Below are 21,815 nucleotides of genomic sequence, written 5' to 3'. Positions count from 1 at the left end.
AATTTGAGGCTGTATTATTGTGCCATTACATTAACATTCCTGTTCTCTATTATGTCTTAATGAAGAAAGAAATTGTGTCTGTGTCATTACAGTCAAATTAAAGGTTTAATTTCTAGAAATCCAAATTATCTTCCCTGACATTATCACACAAAGATTCTTTAAAAAGAAGAAGCAAAAGCCACCATCAAAGAGTTTAGAAAAAGAGAGCCACCAAAAGTAAAATTAAATCAAAGATCAGCAAAGACTGCGACTCTCCTCCGACTCTTTCTGCTGTCACTGAATATTTTACTCCAATCCTGATCTAAAAACCTCCCACCACCACTCTCTCCCTAAACCTTCTTCCCATGCAGAGGACCCACTTTTGGCACAGCATTAAAAGAAATAAATCCTTGAATATACAGCTTCATAAAGACACAGAGCAAGATGGAGGTTGAAGAAGAGGAGTGAAAGAAAAACAGTGGAGACAGAGCTGAGATGAGAGTAAGATGTAAGAGATGATGCAGGAAGTGAAACAGACGTATGGGGGGGGTAAAGCGTGAGAGGAAGGGGCCATCATCCTCTCAGTTACCCAGCTCTAACCTCCAGATGTCTCTTTGTCTGCTAAGTGGGACTGGAGCTGCCGTTAAATGTTTTATTTGGCACTGAGGTCCTGGTGGGCTTCTGGCAGGGATCAGACTTAGCTTAGGCTGGCTGGCTGTCATTTAATAGCGGGGAGCAACAGCGAGGTGGAAGTAAAGATGGCAGAAGAGCGAGGAGGCAGAGAGACGAGGAGGAGGAGAAGAGGAGGGGGATGTTTCTCCTATCAATCTCCTGCACAGATAAAAATGCATCCTGTCATATTATAACAAATTAATAACACTTCACTTCAATTATAAACAAACTGCCACTGCATTTCCACTAAAACTGGAAATTTGTCTAAATCCCACAGAAAGCTTCACTGAAAAGGAAAAACAGCATCTCCTTCTTCTCAGCAAGGGGAGTTTTCTAAGAGCCTCTCAGGTTTATGTTTAAAGATACTAACCTAAAATGGAAAAATGTAATAAAATTTGCTTGTTTCAAATATATTTGGGTCAAAAACTAAATTATCTTGATTATTATTACCTTCCAAAAAAGATGCTTCACTGGATGCAAATGCAAGCTGTGCAAAGAATACACAGAAATGAGACGTACGTACATACCCAAATGCCTAAGTTAACATTCTCCTAATTGGTTTATGGGCTCAAAAAAGTTTGTTTTCTTTAAATTCATCCTTTACTGAAATCATAGATCCCTCTACTGTTCATTTAAAATGACTGTGAAGCATTTGCTTAAAGACTTGCAACAGTCAGTGACCAAGGTATCCTCAAAAATGTTGAGTTCAGTATGCAATTAGAAACTGGTCATATACTTAAAATCACCTGCTTGGTTTTCTTTTGTTAGCAGTGCTAGCACCACTAGCTTTTGGTCCACCTTGCAGGTTAACATTCATACTAAATTTAGCCTCACTGTGCATAAAGTTTAACCTTGCAAAACTGATGGATCGGCCACATGCCATGTCTGTCATCAGGCAAATCCATCTTGCAAAGCTCCAGTCTAAACGATTGTATCAGGTCTGAAAACAGATCTGACCAATCAGCTTCATTCGAGGCCGGATTTTGTTGTACTATGAGCCGAACACAATGGCAGCCATCAGTGTAGCGTTTAACTCAGATTTAGCTATACTATAGCTTCATGTCTTGTTTTAGCAAGCCAATATCAGTTTCTTTGGCTTGTCCTGCACATTTCTTTAGTTATCTTTGAACACAATGATTTTCTCTGCATGTATAGCTTTTCTTGTTTTATTCTGTATCTCCTTCTTTTCCATAGCTCATATGTGCAATAAATAAACAATAATGATTCTCATGATAAAATATGAAAAAGAATCACACTGTGGGGCGACTGTGGCTCAGTAGCTAGTTCTCGATCCCCAGCTCCTGCAGTCAGATGCCGATGTGTCCTTGGGCAACACCCTTAACTCCATGTTGCTACCACTGCTTTGTTGGTGGCATGCATGGGTATGGATGCTTTTGAATTGAACTAGCCAATACTGATGGCCAATTTTCCATAGCTACCTCTGCCATTAGTGTGTGAATGAAGGGTGAATGGTATAAAAGAGTGTAAATGGGTAGGTGTGCCCTGTAGTGTTAAATCATATTGAGTAGTCAAATAACTAGAAATGCACTATACTAATCTTGAAAGACTGCTCTTTCAGAGCCTCAGGTCTGTGCTCAAGTCATTGCCTTGACAGGGAAAACTTGAAGGGAGGTAGCTGAGGACCTTGGCAGAACCATATGATGAGTGAAGAAGTGGTGGAAGAGTTGTGACTTCCTTGAAGACAAGCCCCATGCAGGTCACCCCTCAGTCCTAAGTTCTAGGGCCAAGGAACTCACCCAAAAGGCCATGGGAAAGAGACACCAATCCAGCCGCAGACTCAGTCGAAGACTGAAGAATCTTGTGGAAGCATACTCTAAGAGTACCATGCATTGTGATATGACTGAATAACTGGGTCTGAGAGCACATAGAAGACAGCAGATTCCTGGCCTTACCAAACTGCAAAAGGAGAAGCGGCTGGCTTTTGCAAAGAAGTATGCCATAATGACCCCAAGAAACTGGGAAAGCTGGGCTTTCTCTGATGAGTGCCCAGTCTACTTATTTCCAACTCCTGACAACCAAAACAAACACATCTACACTGACGATCTAAAGAAAGTGCCACCTTCTGAACAGGCCAAGCTCAGCGCCCATTGCATGGTCTAGGGGATGATGTCATCTTCAGGGCTGTCTGAGTTGCAATGTTGTACCCCAGAGCACCACCATCAATTCTGTTATGCCAACAGCAGGCATGCAGAAATGGTCTTTATGTAAGATGGTGCCCGTGCACATCCTGCTTGTACAACTCAGCAGTGGTGCTCTGAGCAGCTTCCTGGCTTTGAGAACTGCTGGGGTATCTTGAACAGCCCACCCTTACCATCGTGAAGCTTAATGCGAGGGCTGTGATGGAGCAGGGAAACATTGGCTTTTGATTAAATGCATTCTGTTGAATATTCACAATCTGAGTGGATTTTTTCTGTGGTGCATGACCAGCCCATCTTCTCCATTCTTATGCTCAGTATGAACTTCAGAAAGACATCCTGACCACGTCTACATGCCTTTGAAATGCACTGAGTTGTGGTTATGTGATTAGCTGATTACCTACTGGTGTTAACAAGCATTTGAACAGGTGTACCTTATAAAGTGGCCGGTGAGTGTAAATTAATAGGCAGGAAGAATGGTGGGATACTTTATGGACTACTGAAATTCACAAAGAAACAATAAACTCTGTAAAAACCATGAAGGCAACATAAATACAAGCTGCACATGTTTCAGAATGAGCTGGAGGTGAGTAAAACTGATTTGCTTCAGTTGTTATGTTCCCTTCTTCAGTCTGCTCACTTCCAGATCAAAGATACAACACTCAGCAGATCTGATCACTCTTAATGCACTTCACATCACAGCGAAATCTGACAAGATAATCTTTAGAACCATCAAAAAAGCCGTTCCTTAGTCTTGTCAGAACACGAGAATCAGACCCAAAAACATTAAGAAACGACACAGGGAGTGAAACAGTCTGCGCCTCTCTTAACTAAAAAGGCATTTCTCCTAATCTGTTGAAAAATCCCTTTAATATGGAGATGTTTATGTTTGTGTTCTGTTTCATCTTCTCTGTCACAACACTCATTTAGGACAGAAAGCACACTCAGGAGGATTTCCCGTCATGGCCTGAATTGCCCCACCGTTTCTGTCTGTGGTGTGACATACAGTCTTACATGCACACACTCTCAAACACACACCAGCAGTTTAGAAGATGAGAGGATGTGATCTGTTTGATCCTTCGGTTTGATCACATTCATCTGACATCACGCCCACCCACCGCCTCAGTGCCACAGCTTCAAGCTGCAGCTACACTTCACGTTTTCTTTATGCATTCTGAGGAGTCCTTACAGCTCTCCAGTTGGAGCGTGCAGGTCTGCTTGTCCATGGGGTATTTGGTCAAGTCCATGTTGCAGGCCACAGTGGTGGTGATCCTGTAAAACACAAAGGGAGTTGTTGTTATAAAGACTAGAATACTGCTAGTAAATAAGATTCCTGCAGAAGATTGGAGCACAGACGTTGTTATGTAACATCATTCTGCTTTCTGGTTGAAGCTGTGCGTTTGTGAGGAATCGTCTGTCTTGTTTTTCTTTTTCTTTTTTTGTTTATATAAAGCTGTGCTTGTACTGAATCATCCATGGCACACAACTTGGGATCTTATGTAAAAGAGAGTGACGTCTTCCATTTGCATTGGTGTCATACTGTAAATCTGGGTCAGAATGTATTAGAGATTTTCACTTTAAAAAAGTTTCATTACAAGTGCATCATGGAATCATCATCTTTAACACGAAACTGTTAAAAACTTCTCAATATTTCCAGGATAAGCTGCATTTCTGAATACAAACAGCAGAATTTCTAACCCAAACATTACTCAAATTTTTCCTAGTAGCTCCTTGGTAAAGGTATGGATTGAACAGACGACAGAACACAGAAGGAAATATTCCTAAATCATCATCTGGCTGATGGTTATATACAGAAACCAGCGGGCAGTGGGTGCAGTCCTCTTTCCTATAATGAATGTTTCACCCTCTTTGTTCTTCACCATTATGTTGTTCCCTAGCTGTTTGGTTTCAGATATAAATATGCCCAATAACATGTAGCATTGACATAAAAGTACAAACTACCATCATAGCTTCAGACTCTGTTCTCTGTTCTAATAATATTTTATGGCATGATACTGTATAGATATTTTAAAATGCAGTATTGATATTTTATTAATTAATAATTTACTTTGTTGTTGCAGTAGTTTGTGGTTTAATTTCACCCCCTGACCGCTTGCTGGCAGCAAGCGGGTATTTGACTCTTCCCTCCTCTCCTCTGTTCAGGCGAGATCACGCGAGCCTTCAGGTGTGAGCGAGCGGGTTGCTCGTGCCTACACAGCAGAGCGGCTTCTGCTGCACTCATGGCAGATAGTTGGACTTTTTTTGGCTTCCAAAACATTAAAATACAGACTTAGACAGAAGTTAATTCGTTTGCAGGATATGCCACACTAGAGTGAAATACTCAGACAACACGGCAAATCTGAGAGCTAGACATCATAGCGATAGCACTACAGCTAATGGCTAACATAAAAAAAGCCTATTGAAGCCTATATACATATAGTTATACTGTTTAATTAATATATATATATATATATATATATATATATATATATATATATATTACTGTATTAAAAAATTAATCAAGTTAATCACAGCACTATGCTGTGATTAATCATGATTAATCACAGCATTTGTTTATAGTTTATGTATATTTTTATCATTTTTGATTTTTTTAATGTTGTTATTGTCAAGTGTTTTATTTGTATTCTTTTAATTCTATGTACAGCACATTAAAGTGCTGATCTGAGTACTTATCAATACCACAATTGATACTGTCTACAGTTTGGTGAAAAGACAAAATAAGGGCAAATATTTAAGCTACAAGTGGTCTTAGCTGAGTAGTGCTTGAGTTAAAAAGCTGTGATTCAGGTTGTCACATCTGTTTTATATCCCTCAAATATAAACATGTATTCATTACTGTATTTATTGAAGTTTCTCATCAAAAACTAAACTTCCCATTTTTCTGTTACATTTGAACACATAATAACATAGAATACACTCATAAATACACTCGTAAAGTGACTGAGGATACCTGCTGAAAAAGAAAACCTGTCCTGGAGCAGCTGGAGAGAGTGGTATGACCACAGCTTGATCCCATGTTGTTGTTAGCATCTTTGCTAACATTAGCAAAGATGTGCTTTGCCTGAAGGTGGTACTTAAGACTCGTTGTGCTTCAGTGTAAAGACAGACAGCATGTACCCACAATTCTGGTTTCATTTTAACTAACATTCTGCTTTTTAAAAAGAAAACTACCATGAAGCAGACCTGGGTCTGTCTCCTCACTCATCACTGCTGGCTGTGTCTGACCCTCTCACCTCTTCAACCCCAGGCACGTAAACATCTGGAGGACTACGGGAGCAAGTTGTGGTCAAACTTAGTCATATGATTAAATTGTGTTTTTTTTTTTTTCAATTTGTTAAGGTTTCAAGATTAATCACAAGCGTTAATGAGTTAATGTTAACAGCCCTTATATATATATACATAACAGGCAGAAATATTACAGGATCAAAACAAAACTGATCTGTTGCAGAGACAGCCTTCTTATGTGAAGCTTTAAAAGACCTCAGAATTATTGATCAGATAATATAAGTACAGAAACGAGAGAGTAGAACAGGGAGACGTTGAGAACAAAACAAGTGAGTGATGATGGCTTATTTACAGGAAAAATGTAGAAGAAGAAATTTCTTCTTCTATGGCAAATTTTCGGTAGATGTGACCAGTGAGACAATGCTCTGCATGTCAGTTTTATTCAGATCAAATGTTTGATGCATGAGCATGCACGCGTGATGTGTATCACATCTTATAGGGTCCATGTGAACGAAGAATTTGGAATCTCTGATCAGAATAAATGTAACTGAGTTGTGAATAAAATGTTCTTGTAAGCGCAGCAAGAGTCCTGCGTGAGGTCCAGATTAATTGATTTAATTTTCCCATTTGTTCATGCATTAACAATATGCCAAGCCCAAAGAGGCTTACAATACAACAACAATGATCCAAAGAGACCAGAAAACAATAGTAGACACTTAACAATAATAATGATTAAATGAACCAGCCCGACGTTTCTTTCAGACTTTTGCAAAGTAGTCAGCTTCTAAACACTAACAGTATACAACAATTCCATCCTGTGCTCTATTTGTGAACAGGCAAATCAGGAAGAATTGAGGGTAATCCTATAAAAATGTTTTAGGATTACATGTGTAAAACAGTCATACTGTAGGAGAGTTGGCCTGAGTCTTTAAAAGCACACTGCATTCTTCAAGGAGGGCATGTAACTAGATAAAACAAGTCTAAAACGGCAGTTAAAGAAACCATCTTTGTACCACACATGCACACAGGTTAAAAACATGCAGCAGTCATACAAAACCACAGCCAATGCCTTTTCCATGTTCTGAACTCATTTAAATGGTGACTTTAAACATTTATGATAATAAATGAGCAGCAGTGAGACTGACACATGTCCGCTGCTGTGCTGCTATAAGGAATCAGTGTCATGTGCCAGTTGCTGGACACTCTGCCCGTTGTCCGTCACAGCAGTACTGCCAATCTTCTGTCACCTAGATAATTATGTTATGTAAAACAAGCTGGCCTGTTTAAGCACAAGTATGTTTGCCACCACTAAAGTGTTGCGTAGTTGTTGTCTTACTTAAAAACAAAAGAACAACCTTCTCTGTTTTTGTTTGTATTACAGTCCCTATAATGAATATTCGCCCCTCGGATGTTTTGCCCTTTTATTGACATTATCAATCAATCATGGTCAACATAATTTGGCTTTTTTTTTGACAAAAAACCTCTTTAATGTCAAAGTGCAAAAAGAGTTCCACAAAATAATGTCAACTGAAGAAACACATTTAAGGTAAAATAAGTGACTGCATAAATATTCACCCCCTAGGTCTTAATCAGGCTTGCACATCTGGACACAGCCATTTTACTCCATTCTTCTTTACAAAACTGGTCAAATTCTGTCAGGTTGCACAGATATTGGGTGTGAACAACCCTTTTCAAGTCCAGCCACAAATTCTCTATGGGATTGAGGTTTAGGCTTGACTCGCCCACCCCAGATCATTCACCTCACTCTTCTCACAAGCCATAGTTCTCTTGCTGACTGAATAAGATTGTTTGGAATTTTCCTATATCAGGCTCTCCAGGGCCAGCTGCCAAGAAGCAGACTTAGACTACTGTAATTCACTCCTCTCCGGTATCTCCCAGAAATCACTCTCTCGCCCCCAACTAGTACAAAATGCAGCAGCTAGGCTTCTCACTGGTTTTAACAGACGACATCACATCACCCCCCTTTTAGCATCTTTATATTGACTTCCTGTTAGTTTTAGAATTGATTTTAAGATTTTACTCATTACTTTTAAAGTGCTGAAAGGTCTGGATCCAATCTATACACAAGAATTTCTAACCCCCTATGAGCTAACCCATGGCCTTGGAGCCTTGGGACTCAAAGGATAGGGCCTTGTCCACCAGAGCCCCTCGACTTTGGAACGACCTGCCGGAGAAGATAAGGCAGGCACAATCATTGACATCTTTTAAATCACTTCTTAAAACTAATTTTTATAAACTTGCTTTTATGTGATGTCGTCTTCCTCTTATTCAGTTTTTAATTCCTCACAATATTTTTTTATCTTATTTAAGTTTCTAATCATATTTCATTTCCTCACCTTTTACTGCTTTTACCGTTTTAGAGCTTGTTTTATTCTGATATTTATCTATTTCTGCCCTCTTTATTTACATTGTACTGACTTTTATTGTTTAGCTCTTGTTTTTGTTTTTGCTACTGTTTGTTTCTCTTTTAGCTTCTCATGTCTTAAATTTTGGTCCTCTCAGTCTCAGCCTGTGTACCTGGGTTCCTGCATTGCCTGGGTTCCAACGTGGTTCTATTGTTTTTATGGTACTTATTGTCTGGTCCTTTCTGCATCCTGATGAGGTCCACGATGTCTTAGTTGTGTAGTACTGCATGATGTCTGCACTCTGACTGATGTCCTGTGATGTCTTAGTTTGCATGGCATCACATGACATCTGGGTTTGATGTATTTTGATGTTGATGAATTGTTATCTTGATCACATTTTTGGTTAGATTCTTTAATTGTTGTGGATTCTGCTGATGTTGTCAGGTGTCATTTGTTCTGTCTTCTTTGTCCTTCATTTTGGTTTGTTGCTTTGTTCTTCTGTTTGCTTCTACACATGTCAAAGCACTTTGTAAACCCATGTTGTTAAAAGTTCTGTACAAATAAAGTTATTATTATGATGATGATGATGATGATGATGCCACCACTGCATGTCACAGTGGGGATGGTGTGTTTGTGGTGATGTGTAGTGTTTGGTGTCTTTGATGGTCAAAAGCCTCATTTTGGTCTCATCAATACCTTTCCTCTGAGCTGCTCTGAGTGTTCTTTTGTCTTCATGGTGTAATGGTGGCCAGGAATACTAATTAACCAGTGACAGGACCTTCCAGGCACAGGCGTCTTGATTATATAGCCATTTGAGACATTCACTGCACTCAGGTGATCCTCATTTCATTAATTGTGGCACTACTAGGACCAATTGGCTGTTTTGTCAACAAAAGCTAAATTATATTGACTATGATTGATTTAATAAAGGTAAAACATCCAAGGGGGTGAATACTTTTTTATAGGCACCATAGCTGTAAAACTGGGCTCTTTGAATGGGTTTGGGGGATTGTGATGGACTTCTGGTGCTTCTAGAGGCAGCCTCAAGTGGACACTCAGAAAATGGATTTTTTAAACTTCTGTGTCCCCCTTTACCACTGGGGTGCCTGCTGTCTAACAGGGTTAGAACGTAGCAGAAAGAGTGTGATCCTGCTTTAAATCATAGAAATATCTGCCACAGGGAAATGTATTGAAATGCTTAACTGTTGTTATCAGCATGAGCTTGTCCTTGACACAATATTTAGGATTGGCAGTTACTGGCATAAGACTGGGTTGCATGCCTTGATTACAGATGATGCAGTCTGGCTGTAACACCTGCTATTTCATGCTGAAGTAATGCCTGCTGCCAGGGCTCTCCCAGTGGTATACATCGACCACATTCCAGTTTCGTCACTCTAACAAGACCTGAGAATAATGTCCTGCTTTGGTAATAATTATATTGTAAGCTATCTGACTACAAGCATCAACCCAATGAGCCATAGACATGTTCAATACAGTTAATGATGTGTGGTCTTCATCGTGATGACGAATGAAGCATGGAGCTCTGATGGATGATCTGATTCAGCAGTAAAACGTCATTTCTAGAGGCTTTCTATTGGCTGCTTGTGTAAGGTTATCTAGGGGGAACATCATTAAAAAGCATATTTCACAACACCTAGTAATGCATTGAAATGTCCTCTCAAACCACCTCAGTGAGTTTAGTGGGAAGTCCATCATGCAATTTTATGGCAGATCACATCTGCTACAATTCACTACAGCAATATGAACCAAAATAAGACAGATTCAAATAAGAAGGTAAGGACACATCAGAAGAACTATCTGGATAGAGAAACACAAATAATGAACAGTCATATTTTTAAGGGCTGTCTTTAAAATGGCTTTTTTATAATAATACTCCTGGTGCAATACAGGACACAATGATGAATATCAGGAAAATGCATAGTTGCAAGAGCAGTCAAGCATTTGCACTGCAACTGAAAATCACAATTATTTTAAAAGAGTTTAATTTGTCATAAAAAGTTCAGGATTATTAAGATTTGGCATTTACAACTTTAAGGTGCTGTAGCTTCCTCTGTTAAATTAACCCATAAGATTAATAATAACTCAAGGTAATCCCTCAACTATCTGATCTTTGCTACCCTTTTACTTTGTACTCTGTTCATTTTTAGCTAGGAGTAATTTAATTTCTGTTTGGATAAAAACATACTTTAAAATTTGATGGAAAAGAAATTCTGGACAGACGGAAAGATTGCAGTTAATAACTTAGCAGCAGAAAAAGTAAATTTTTACTTTCAGAGTTACAGATGGTGTGGTAAATAAAAGAAGCTGAAGGGACCATTAACAGGTGGAATTTTTGATATCATTATTTACAATCAACATTAGATTTGTCCACTGAGCTGTCTACAGGTTTGTGTAAGGGAATGAGGCAGTCAAAGGTGCTTTTATTTTCCATTACTGTCAGGACGACGCCATGGTGGCTTAACTACAGTGTGCCTTAAGAGACAAAATAGCACATGATTACTGGGATTAAGATATAAAACACATTAATGCACAGAGATTAATGCATTAATGCTGACAGCCCTTATTTCTATGCAACTAAGCTGCAGTATTGTGCTCTATCAGTGGAAAGGGGGGCATGGAAGGTTAGAATAATTGACTTAAGCCTTGGCATTTCTTCTTATTTTTTCTGTGTAGAGATATTTGGGTTTCTCACCCCTGACCTCTGGATGATTACTATCCCAAATGTTAAATCTACCCACTTAAAACATTAGAACATAACACAGTTACTGCAAACGCGTCTCCCTTTTAACCACTCAGCCTTTAGCACCAATCACCTCAGTGCTTTCTCATGTATTCCCCTCAGGCTCTGCACTTGCACATTTCTGACAGCTGTCCCTTCCTTCACTCCTTTCCGTCCTTTTTCACATCCTTAACTCCCAGAGGAATCCGTCCCTCTCCTCACTATCATTTTGGGCTCGTTTGACTCTCACTGGTGCTGCTCTGTGACACTCTCCCCTCCTCCACATTTCCTCTGTCAGGGTTAAAACTGTAAAAATACCATGCAGTATACTGTAGAGAGATACAGGAATTCTAGACTATATTAATGCACAAAGGGAGTCACAATGTTCATAAGGATCTCATGCACATGTTAAATATAAATCTGAACTCAAACTTACAGATAAAAGACGTGCAAATCGTCAGGATTAACTGTACTGAGCTTTCTAACCTGACCCAATTTACTGTAATATGACTCCCCCGTACAACCCCTGTAGTCATTGAAGCAACGAGTGTGTCTCCCATGTGATGTTTCTTTCTCATTTTTTATGCTGAAAGAACATATAGAATGAAAAACCAGCATGCATGAAGAGATAAGCCCCCTCAGTGCTTTACAATAAAACCATCTCTCTCGGGTTTTACTATAAAATTTACGGTGAATTCTCTAAGTCCCTCTCACTGTTGAGAAAAAGGTCCCACAATATTTCAGAAAAGCCTGTAGCTAGCAGAAACATTAGCAGAAACAGTGCAATAATGCAATCTGCAACAGCTGTGAAAAAGTTTTCTATCTCAGTTGTGAACAAAATTATCTGGGATAATTTATGTACAAAATTGTCAGAATAAGAATGCAGATTTTTATGTTCTGCATCCTTTTACACCTCCCTCATCCTCTTTCTAAGCTCTTTCTCTCTAGCCACATCCCTGTATATTTTCTCTTGTGTTGTTTTTAGTTCTTTTTCAGGTGCAATGTGTGTACCAAGAACAGACTTTTGTTTGTGGGGGCCTTTAGGAGCCATGGGCCACCTGGAGCTTGCATGTGCAGAGCTAGTAACCTGTTTCATATCTAAATTCCATGGATATATTTCACATCCAACTGGGAAAGCTCCCATATAAAGCATTTGGGAAGGGCAGGACTCAGAGTGACAAGACAAAATGAGGTTGTAGACGTGCAGCTCCGGTGCTGAGCCAAAGTATACACGCTAGCGCTCCTGTAATGTTTGAATGACAGAGCTTGTTGGTGACTAAAATGCTGAAGCCTATCATGAGATACGGAAAAAGCATCTTCTTTGCAAAGAGAAGCTTTCAGTGTGGCTCTTTGCTCTTGTTTTAATAAAGAAATTTGGTCAAGGTCTGATTAAGCTGCCACTTTTCTACAGCAATATTCAAGGTAATCCCTACCCTGGCAGAAGCCATTATTTACACCAGCTTACAGTACAAAGAAAGTAATTTTGCTTTAAAAATGTTTAAGATCAGCCTGACTTTATCTGAATTAATTTGATCGCACCAGACTGTATTCAGGTTGTGTGGGGAGACAGAAAAACTCACAGGGTGTCCTGCCCGTAAAAAGCAGCATTATTATTTAGCCCCAAAAGTCTACTATCTCAAGAAATTGTGGTAAAAACACAATGCAGACATAGCCTAAAGACTTGGTTAGCTCTGGTCATTACTTTTATTTTTCATATTTGTCAGCTTAAATGTCCATCATGTCATGCATCTGGCACAGCACAAATGGGCACTCTCCTTTCTCGGGGGCAAGAGGTTGAGGTCAGTTGAGGGAGTTATGTGCACAATACTAGAGCCAAGTTGTTATTGTCTGCAATTTGCTTTTTACAACAACGGGAAGAGAGAAAAAGTAAAACTAGACACTCGGCCTGGATTACCTGGATTTTATATTAAACCAGTACATTGAGAAAATCAGAGAGCAGAGCAGAGGATGATGGAGATAACATTGACTACGGTATAGAAAACCGAGTCTAAGGCAATCTAAGTAACATCAGTCAAATAAAGGAAGAGGGAAAAGAGGCAAAGAGATCAGTCACTGCTGTGACTTCTTAATATTTAATCACAGGATTAATGTGTTCATGATGAGATGATGAATTTGAGTGTGTTTACTACATTTGTAGGTAGATGCATTGCTGTTTAAAGCTTTTAGTTTCTTCATACTTTGGCTCAGTGTAAATATGGTGCTGTCCATGGTGCTGAAATCAGACAGCGTGAGATAGGCTTGCTGTAAAGAGCTGATTTTCTCAGCTATATTTTGAGGGATTGTGACTGCATTTGCAATATATTCATATCAGTAGTTTTTGAAAGTTTTTTTGGTGACACACAATCCAAAAGAAAAATGTAGCATTCTTTTGTTCTAAGTGTGACATGCCATGTGCTAGTGTAGTTGTTGTATTGTCTGCTGTTTCTTTGTTCTGTGATTCTCATTTCTTGATCAGCTTAGTTTGTGAGATTTTTTAGGTCAAGTTTGATAAATTAACATTTGGCTGGTGTTGGTGTTTGGAAAAACAGGGTTGTTCTGTTGAAAATGCAATGGCCATTTTTTTATTCCAGTCTGTCACTGTTTATTTCATTGGCATTATTCTGCCAAGCATCTACTTTTAGTTTCTGGTATTTTTGTATTCAAATGGTATGTTGTAAGACACTTTGGGTTGGACATACTGTTAATGCATGACACAATCACAAAAGTAATCAAGCAATCAAATGTGCACTCATGGTTTGTACATACATTAACTCTCAACGTTTTAACATAAATCAAATGTTCAGATGACTTCAACTTCTCAGTGGCTCAATTTTATTGAAAATGCATATTGGTTTCAAATATTAGTTTAGGACGACTAATAATCTGTATCCATATCAGCCTTGAAAGACAATACCAGCTGACCCCTATTAAGTACCTCTGCACTTACTGAAAGGCAGACAAAAGGATGCACAAAAGGAAACTACACAAGTGGCTTTAACTGACAGACATGCCTCCTTATTGGATATCACTCACTTGTTGGATGCTGCAGCTGAACAGACTTCAATAAAGCTTTAAAACATCAACACAGGGATAAAAATCAACCTCATGCATGAAGCAACAAGGTCCTTTACATACATCTGCTGAGGAGCTGATTAATGATGAAGTGGAATTAATAAAAAAGTATTTGATGTGGGTATAACACATGGAAGAAGAAACCATGCATGGAAATCATTCAACACAGACCGCTGGCTTCACCAGAAATCACTTTTATTTCCAGAGACACATCCGTCCCCAGAGGCGTATGCCAGTATAGAATATATAGTGTATATAGAGGGTATATGGCATTAAGCATCTATCAGGCATTGACAGATGATGATTGTCAAAGCTGATAGGCTGCAAACAGCAGACTGTTTGATATAACTACAATTTGAAGAGTATCCTGATGTTTAAAGAGGTCTAAAGAAACCATAATGTGTAACATAAAGCACAAAAATATCAATATTGATCTTTGTGGAAAGAGATTATTTTGACCTTGCCTTATGACCCAGTCCTAATCCCCCTTAAGGACTGAGGCTCAGAGACTGAGTGAAATCAGGACCATGGACAGCTCTTACACAACCCCATAGGCAGACTGAGGTTACAACGTGTGACATAAAAGAGTAGGATGTGTAAATCCCATCATCACAGACTTAAAGAGCTGAACAAATTGACTTCCTGGATCATCTTTAACCTTTCTATCTATAACCTGTCTGCTTGGCCCAATCAAAGAGCCACAGCACGCCTCAGAAGCCTGCCAGCAGCTCTTCAGATGTTAAGCTCTTGCGTGCAGAGCAGTAAATGCTGGAGAGAGACGCTGATGGGAGCTGCTTTGATAGCCCACACATCTTTGTATTGACAGATCAAATACTCCTGAACTCATACAATCTAATGCCCGAGTAATAGAACCGACACAACTCCCTGCTCTGCATGCACATTACCTAAAATTCAACCCACGCTTCCTCCCTCAGACAATTTCTCCTCCGTTCCCCGGCCTACTTTTCATTGTCTGTCAGAGCAGAAAAATAAACACAACAACCAACAGGCTCGTTCGTTTTCCCACCTCAGTGCGTACAGGACAGTCCCGTTGGGGAAGATTCGAATCAGCCTGTTCTCCACCGTGATGTCATGGAGGAAGGATTTCTTTGAGTCCACGATGAAGGTGTCAGGGACCCAGAGCAGCTCCACCAATCGCCCGTCCAGGCTCAGGCTCTTGTTGCCCTCGAACACCAAACGCTCATCAGTCCATCGCTGACGGAGAAATATGGTGGCCGTGTAGTCCTGCAGGATCAAGGCACAGAGGTCACACAGAGCTAATGGACTATTAACAGCTTTAATAACCATGTCAATAATATGCTGAGCTTTTTTGCACACAAAGTCTCTCCTGTATGCTTTTATTTCATTAGTCAGCTTGTGGGGTGCTTTTTTGCATTGTTAGGTATTGATGGTGTCAGGTCCCCAAGCCCTATGGGCCTCCAGCAACAGAAATCAACAAAACTGCTTCAAGTCAGCAAGACTGAATGTATTATGTGAGCTGGAATATTATTCCTATAGTCATGAATATGTCATGAACAGGGACAAGGGATTCTTTGGCTTCAGAGGTGTCCTAGATGAACATAAGTGTGTGTGCTTTAACTACACAAATGGTTCAACTAAGTCCTTTTACAATCACACTCTTACTCAACTCAGTTATTTCTGCTGGACTTATACCCTAAGAAACATCATTAAAACAAAACAAACAGGCATTTACTAAACTCAGCTTCCTTAAGACAGCATCGTAATTTCAAAATTGTTGGCACCAGTGAATGGATAAGACAGACAATATTGAGCCTTCCTTTAGAAAGGATAACTGAAGCCTGGCACCCATTGAAGGATTTTTAAAATCATGGCAGATTTTGAAGATGCGGGTGACCCCACACACAATGACAAGTAATAACAGATTCAACCATTTTGTTTTTATAGTGTGATGTGAGACTACAACACATCACACCACACACTAACAGATTATTTCACTAACAACCAGAGTCTAGACCCTAAAAACTCGAAATCTCACGTGTTTGACATAAGAGTAAAAAGTGTGGCCACCCTCTAGCTATCTGCTAAATCCCTTATGGTAGCAATTTCAGCTCAACTCATCTCTTTATAAATTCAATTGTGTTGTGTTTACAGTTCACTTTAAATAAAGACTCATGTTGTTGACACAAATCAACAAGTTAGTCCTCAATTTCTGATGTCCATTGAACCTTTTGCTGTCATTGCCATGGCTGTGTTTGTTGTGCTTCCTCCTTCAGTCCCTTTGCTTCCTGAATGGCTGTAGTTTGGTTCAGCTTGATATCTACAGAGTGCATGTGTGACTGTTCCACAGACTGTAGGAAATGTTGTAATACGCCTGAATGATATCAGCCATTTTTTAATAACTTTTGTTCAACCTTGTAGCACACAATAAGGTGGAGTTGAGACCAAACAGTTGCATCAGACCAGCTTACAGGTATATCAGCTGATCAAACCCTAATTTAAACCAAAACAGATGAGATGTAAAATAATAATAATAATAATAATAATAACCTCTCTACAGTATATGGCCATGAAGATATTAAATATTCCCACCATCTTTATTTCATTTTATTTTATTCTATTTTTAACCAGGGTGCAAACAGGATTATATCTACTATAAAAACTGACATTTTAAAATGGGGTGTATGTGGGGTGTACTTTTATCCCATTTTTGCCCCTTTTTTAACCATGTTTGCCACTTTTGTCCAAATAAGCTACCTTGTCCCATTAAATACCACTTATTTCTTTTTTCCCAAATTTTTGCCTCTTCTCTTTGCCACTTTTTTGCTTATTTTTGCTCGTTTTCATCATTTTTGTCACATTTTGCCCATTTACGCTACCCTTTTCCATTACACACCACTTTTTTCCTATTTTTTGCCCATTTTTGCCAATCTTGATTGCTTGTTGCCCATTTAAGTCACTTTTCACTAAAAATTTTGAAACATTTCTGCTACTTTTTGACCATTTTTTGCCACCTGTAACTCTTTTTTTTTGTCACTTCTCACCAATTTTTGCTACTTTCTGACCATTTTTCCACATTTTCTTCCCATTTTTGCCCTTTTTCACCCATTTTTGCCACATTTTATTTATTTTTATTGCTACTTCGAGCCGTTTTTGCCACTTTTCACCACTGAAATTGTGGCTCTTGTGAAGATATTTTTCAGCAATTTGGCTCTTTGGTTGAGCAGGATTGAGTCTAAATGCTAAAGTACAAAGTCTGAGAAATGTTGGAAGCCTTTAATTACTCATGTTAACAACTAACATTAAGATACACACATTTTACTTCTTTATAACTTGTTTACAATTACAGTTATTATCAGTTTTATTATCATTACAATGCTGTATCATTTTCATCAAAAAATATTTTTCACAGAACCTGTCTGGTTTCAGTTTTATACCAACTTCCTCACTAAATTAACACTTGATTTCACCAAAAATTCATATTTACAAGTTTTTACAACAACTCTTGTAAATGAATGTTCTGCTACAGATAGAGAAAACACACAGCAGCAAAAAAAAAAAAAAAAAAAAAAATAGTTAGAGAAGGCCTCTATGCTAGTGCTAAACTCTTCAGAGATTTTTAGATTGACTCTGACTAAACCCAAGTGGTAATCAGTGGAAACACCAAGAACAATATGAAATATAGTCTTACCATGTTGATCTCTGAGATGGTGTCAATGCTGGCTATATCCAGGCTCATCCCCACTGTGACAGGACCATCTGAAAACACAGAAGAAACCATTAAATGGAAGGTTATGCCATCTAATGTTGCCTCAAGGCATTACATTTGAATATTTTAGCTGGTGTACTGTAGTTTCAAGTTATTAAGTGTGAAAACATGACTGTCCTAGTCACCTGTGTGCCTGACTTATTTTCTTACACTCAAACAGCCATTACAAGTCTTAGATTTGGAACAAAACTTTGGAAATTTCAAACTTAATTCAAACTTTTTCCTGACCTGTAGTTGTCAGCTGAATTCGTTCTTTAGTTTTTAGTGAAAAATATAAAGATGGAAATGTGTGGACTGGAAGCTTCAGAAGTTTTCAGGGTTAAAGTTCAATATGAAATATGAAAATCTGAAAGTTTAATATGAAACCTCATTTCCTTATAAGGACATGAGGTTCCATAATAAAGCAGAGCGCTGTATAATAAAAGGTTATTGAAGGACTGCATATTTAAAAGAGACCGCATATCGTCTGCACACCAGCTGCTGCAGTCTGTAGAGTGTGAACCTCCTTTAGGGAATTAGTTCTCCCTGATTTACCACAAAAGAGGGAGAACTTTGCCGTTCTCTCATGTTTCATCTCCACATTCTCCTTCTCGCTCTCTTATCAATTTATATCTCCGTGAGAGAGACTCCTGGGCCTGCTGTCATACTGCAGATACTATATCTGCCTTTGTTTGTAGATCTTTACATGTAAAATCCCTCAAAATGACACTGTTTTTCTAAAACTTTTACTACAGTATACCCTTAAAGAGAGCGTTAACATTTTTAGGTTATAAGGAAGAGTAAAGTAAGAACAACCCTTAGTCAGCTGCAGAAGAGCTTTGCTATTTTCCTTCATGTTTCCAGCATTTATGCTAAGCTAAACTAACCATGTGTTGGCTTTGTCTTTGTTAATAGCTTCCAAACTGCTGGGGTGGCATTAATCTTCTTATGAAGAACACCACAATAAGTGTATTACCCAGAGGTCAAACTAATCCTTTAAGGTTGCTTAGGCATTAGAAATAATGATTAAGTTTCAAGAAAGGGAGACAATCCTCTTCAGACATGTCTTTCAGACAGTGCCTGGGGCTGTCTGCCGAGTGGAGGACACTGACAGGAAGTAAAACTCACCTTGCTCCAAATTAACTTCTGCTGTACGGCATGTGTGGCTGAAAATGTCACAGAAACCACACCACTTTACACAAGAGTCATGATAGTAAGAGACACATTTTTAGGAAAGTTTTCAGTTTAACTTTAGAGGAAACTATTTTACCTGTGGGACTTTCTCCATCAAATCAATTTATCAATTACTGCAGATGTTAACCCTTAGGGGTCCACGATCACGCTGATTTCATCATCCACTATTTTCTCACATGACAGCATGAAAACAAAGCCACATTTTGCACAGCAATTACTTAGTTTGGTAAGCCTATCTTTAATTCTTCTTTCTGTTTTTGTTTGATGTCAATAGGCCGAGTAAAACATGAAATATGATGATTTAAATTTGATATAGAAATTAATTTTACACATGGGGGACAGTGGGCCATACTATTCAGGACTGGCACTGGAATTGTTTTCATAATTTCAGCATTTTATAATTTTGTTTTAAAAATGACAATGTACTGTTTAAAATAACAGATTTCAAATATCCATTTTTTGGGGGGTGAGGCGGGGGTAAAATGAAATAAAATCAGTATTTTCATCCAATTTTCATATTTAAAACAATGAGATCAGTCCCTATCAACTTCCAGATCAACAACCCACATACTTTAATACATCTAAAAAAAATTAGAATATCATGAAGAAGACTCATTACACAGAGCGAAATATTTCAAGCCTTTATTTCTTGAAATGTTGATGATTATGGTTTACAGATAAGAAAACCCAAAATTCAGTGTATCAGAAAATTAGAATATTGTGATTAATTCCAAACACCTGCAAAGGTTTCTGAGCCTTTAAATGGTCTCTCAGTCTGGGTCAGTAGCTACACAATCATGGGGAAGACTGCAGACTTGACACATGTCCAGAAGACAGTCATTGACACCCTCCACAAGGAGGGTAAGCCACAAAAGGTCACTGCTAAAGAAGCTGGTTGTTCACAGAGTGCTGTATCCAAGCATATTCACAGAAAGTTGAGAGGAAGGAAAAAGTGTGGCAGGAGAAGGTGCACCAGCATAAGGGATAATCACAGCCTTGAGAGGATTGTCAAGCAAAATCCATTCAAGAGTTTGGGGGAGCTTCACAAGGAGTGGACTGAGGCTGGAGTCAGCGCATCAAGAGCCACTACGCCCAGACCAATCCTAGACATGGACTACAAATGTGGCATTCCTCATGTCAAGCCACTCCTGAACCAGAGACAACATCAGAAGCGTCTTACCTGGGCTGTGGAGAAGAAGAACTGGACTGTTGCTCAGTGGTCCAAAGTCCTCTTTTCAGGTGAAAGTAAATTTTGCATGTCATTTGGAAATCAAGGTCCCAGAGTCTGGATGAAGAGTGGAGATGCACAGAATCCACGTTGCTTGAAGTCCAGTGTGAAGTTTCCACAGTCAGTGATGATTTGGGCTGCCATGGCATCTGCTGGTGTTGGTCCACTGTGTTTTCTGAAGTCCACAGTCAACGCAGCCATCTACCAGGACATTTTAGAGTGCTTCATGCTTCCTTCTGCTGACAAGCTTTATGGAGATCCTGATTTCATTTTCCAGCAGGACTTGGCACCTGGCCACACTGCCAAAGGTACCAAAAGCTGGTTCAGTGACCATGGTGTTACTGTGCTTGATTGGCCAGCAAACTGGCCTGACCTGAACCCCATAGAGAATCTATGGGGTATTGTCAAGAGGAAGATGAGAGACACCAGACACAACAATGCAGATGATCTGAAGGCCGCTATCAAATCAACCTGGGCTTCATTTACACCTGAGCAGTGCCACAGGCTGATCGCCTCGATGCCCAACTAAGTATTGAGGGCATAGAAATAAGCATACTTTTCAGAAACCTGAAATTTCACTTTAAAATATCCCTTTTTTATGAATCTTATGTAATATTCTAGTTTTCTGAGACATTGAATTTTGGGTTTTCATTATCTGTAAGCTATAATCATCAACATTTCAAGAAATAAAGGCTTGAAATATTTCACTCTTTGTGTAATGAGTCTATATAATATATGGTCTATATAAAATAATATATATTACTTGCAGTTAACATCTCTGCCCTCCATGTTTCAAGCTGGTCAGTGCTGTGCTGCATTGTGCCGGGCTTTAGACACACATCCAGTGTGCAAGGTTCAGAGCAAAACTATTGAGTTGCAGAGTGTGGTGCAAAGGCTGTATGTGGAAATTACAGGTTAGTGTCATTGCTATTCCTTCCATGTTTCCAGGGAGTGCATAGGCTGTGGCTTTTTTTGATGTTAGAGATTTAAATAGTGTCCCTGGTGCTTTTCAAGATTCCAAAGTGAAAAAAAACACAGTAGAGTAGTAGTAGCCATGTCGTGTAAACATTTCTAAAAGAACTGGTTGCACTGGTATATAAAATGCAACCAAAGGTGGTTTTACTAGTAGGCAGAAGTAGGCAATTACCTTGGGCTTCATGCATATGTGAACATAGACAAAGACTGAAGAAGAAGAAGCTTTATTGCCGTTGCACAGTTCATACAATGAAATTTCGTTCCGCAGAAATCCCATAGCAGCTAAAATTGAGAACATCTGTTTAAAAAGATTGTATTAAGATAAAGATGGCCATCAAATGTGAGGAATACAACAATAATAATTTAAATAATTATGATGAGTATATGCAATGCAAAAAAGGGGCCCAGTCTGACCAATATAGCATCAAAATAGAGTTGGATGGACCAAAAGAATCCTTTG

General features: G+C 38.9%; 1 protein-coding gene across 1 annotated transcript in view; it reads right to left on the bottom strand.

The window, feature by feature from the left end:
• Window positions 1–21,815, bottom strand: part of LOC121510707 (gamma-aminobutyric acid receptor subunit pi) — a 152,992-nt gene that overhangs the window by 21,472 nt on the left and 109,705 nt on the right. The window contains exons 4-6 of the mRNA XM_041788890.1: window positions 17,902–17,969; window positions 15,259–15,476; window positions 3,997–4,079 (exon numbers count right to left, since the gene is read on the bottom strand). Coding sequence (XP_041644824.1) covers window positions 3,997–4,079; window positions 15,259–15,476; window positions 17,902–17,969 — 369 coding nt within the window. The remainder of the gene's footprint in view (window positions 1–3,996; window positions 4,080–15,258; window positions 15,477–17,901; window positions 17,970–21,815) is intronic.

The sequence above is a fragment of the Cheilinus undulatus genome, linkage group 6, assembly GCF_018320785.1.
Source record: "Cheilinus undulatus linkage group 6, ASM1832078v1, whole genome shotgun sequence".
Taxonomy (NCBI): domain Eukaryota; kingdom Metazoa; phylum Chordata; class Actinopteri; order Labriformes; family Labridae; genus Cheilinus; species Cheilinus undulatus.
This window is presented reverse-complemented; position numbering and strand designations above follow the sequence as displayed.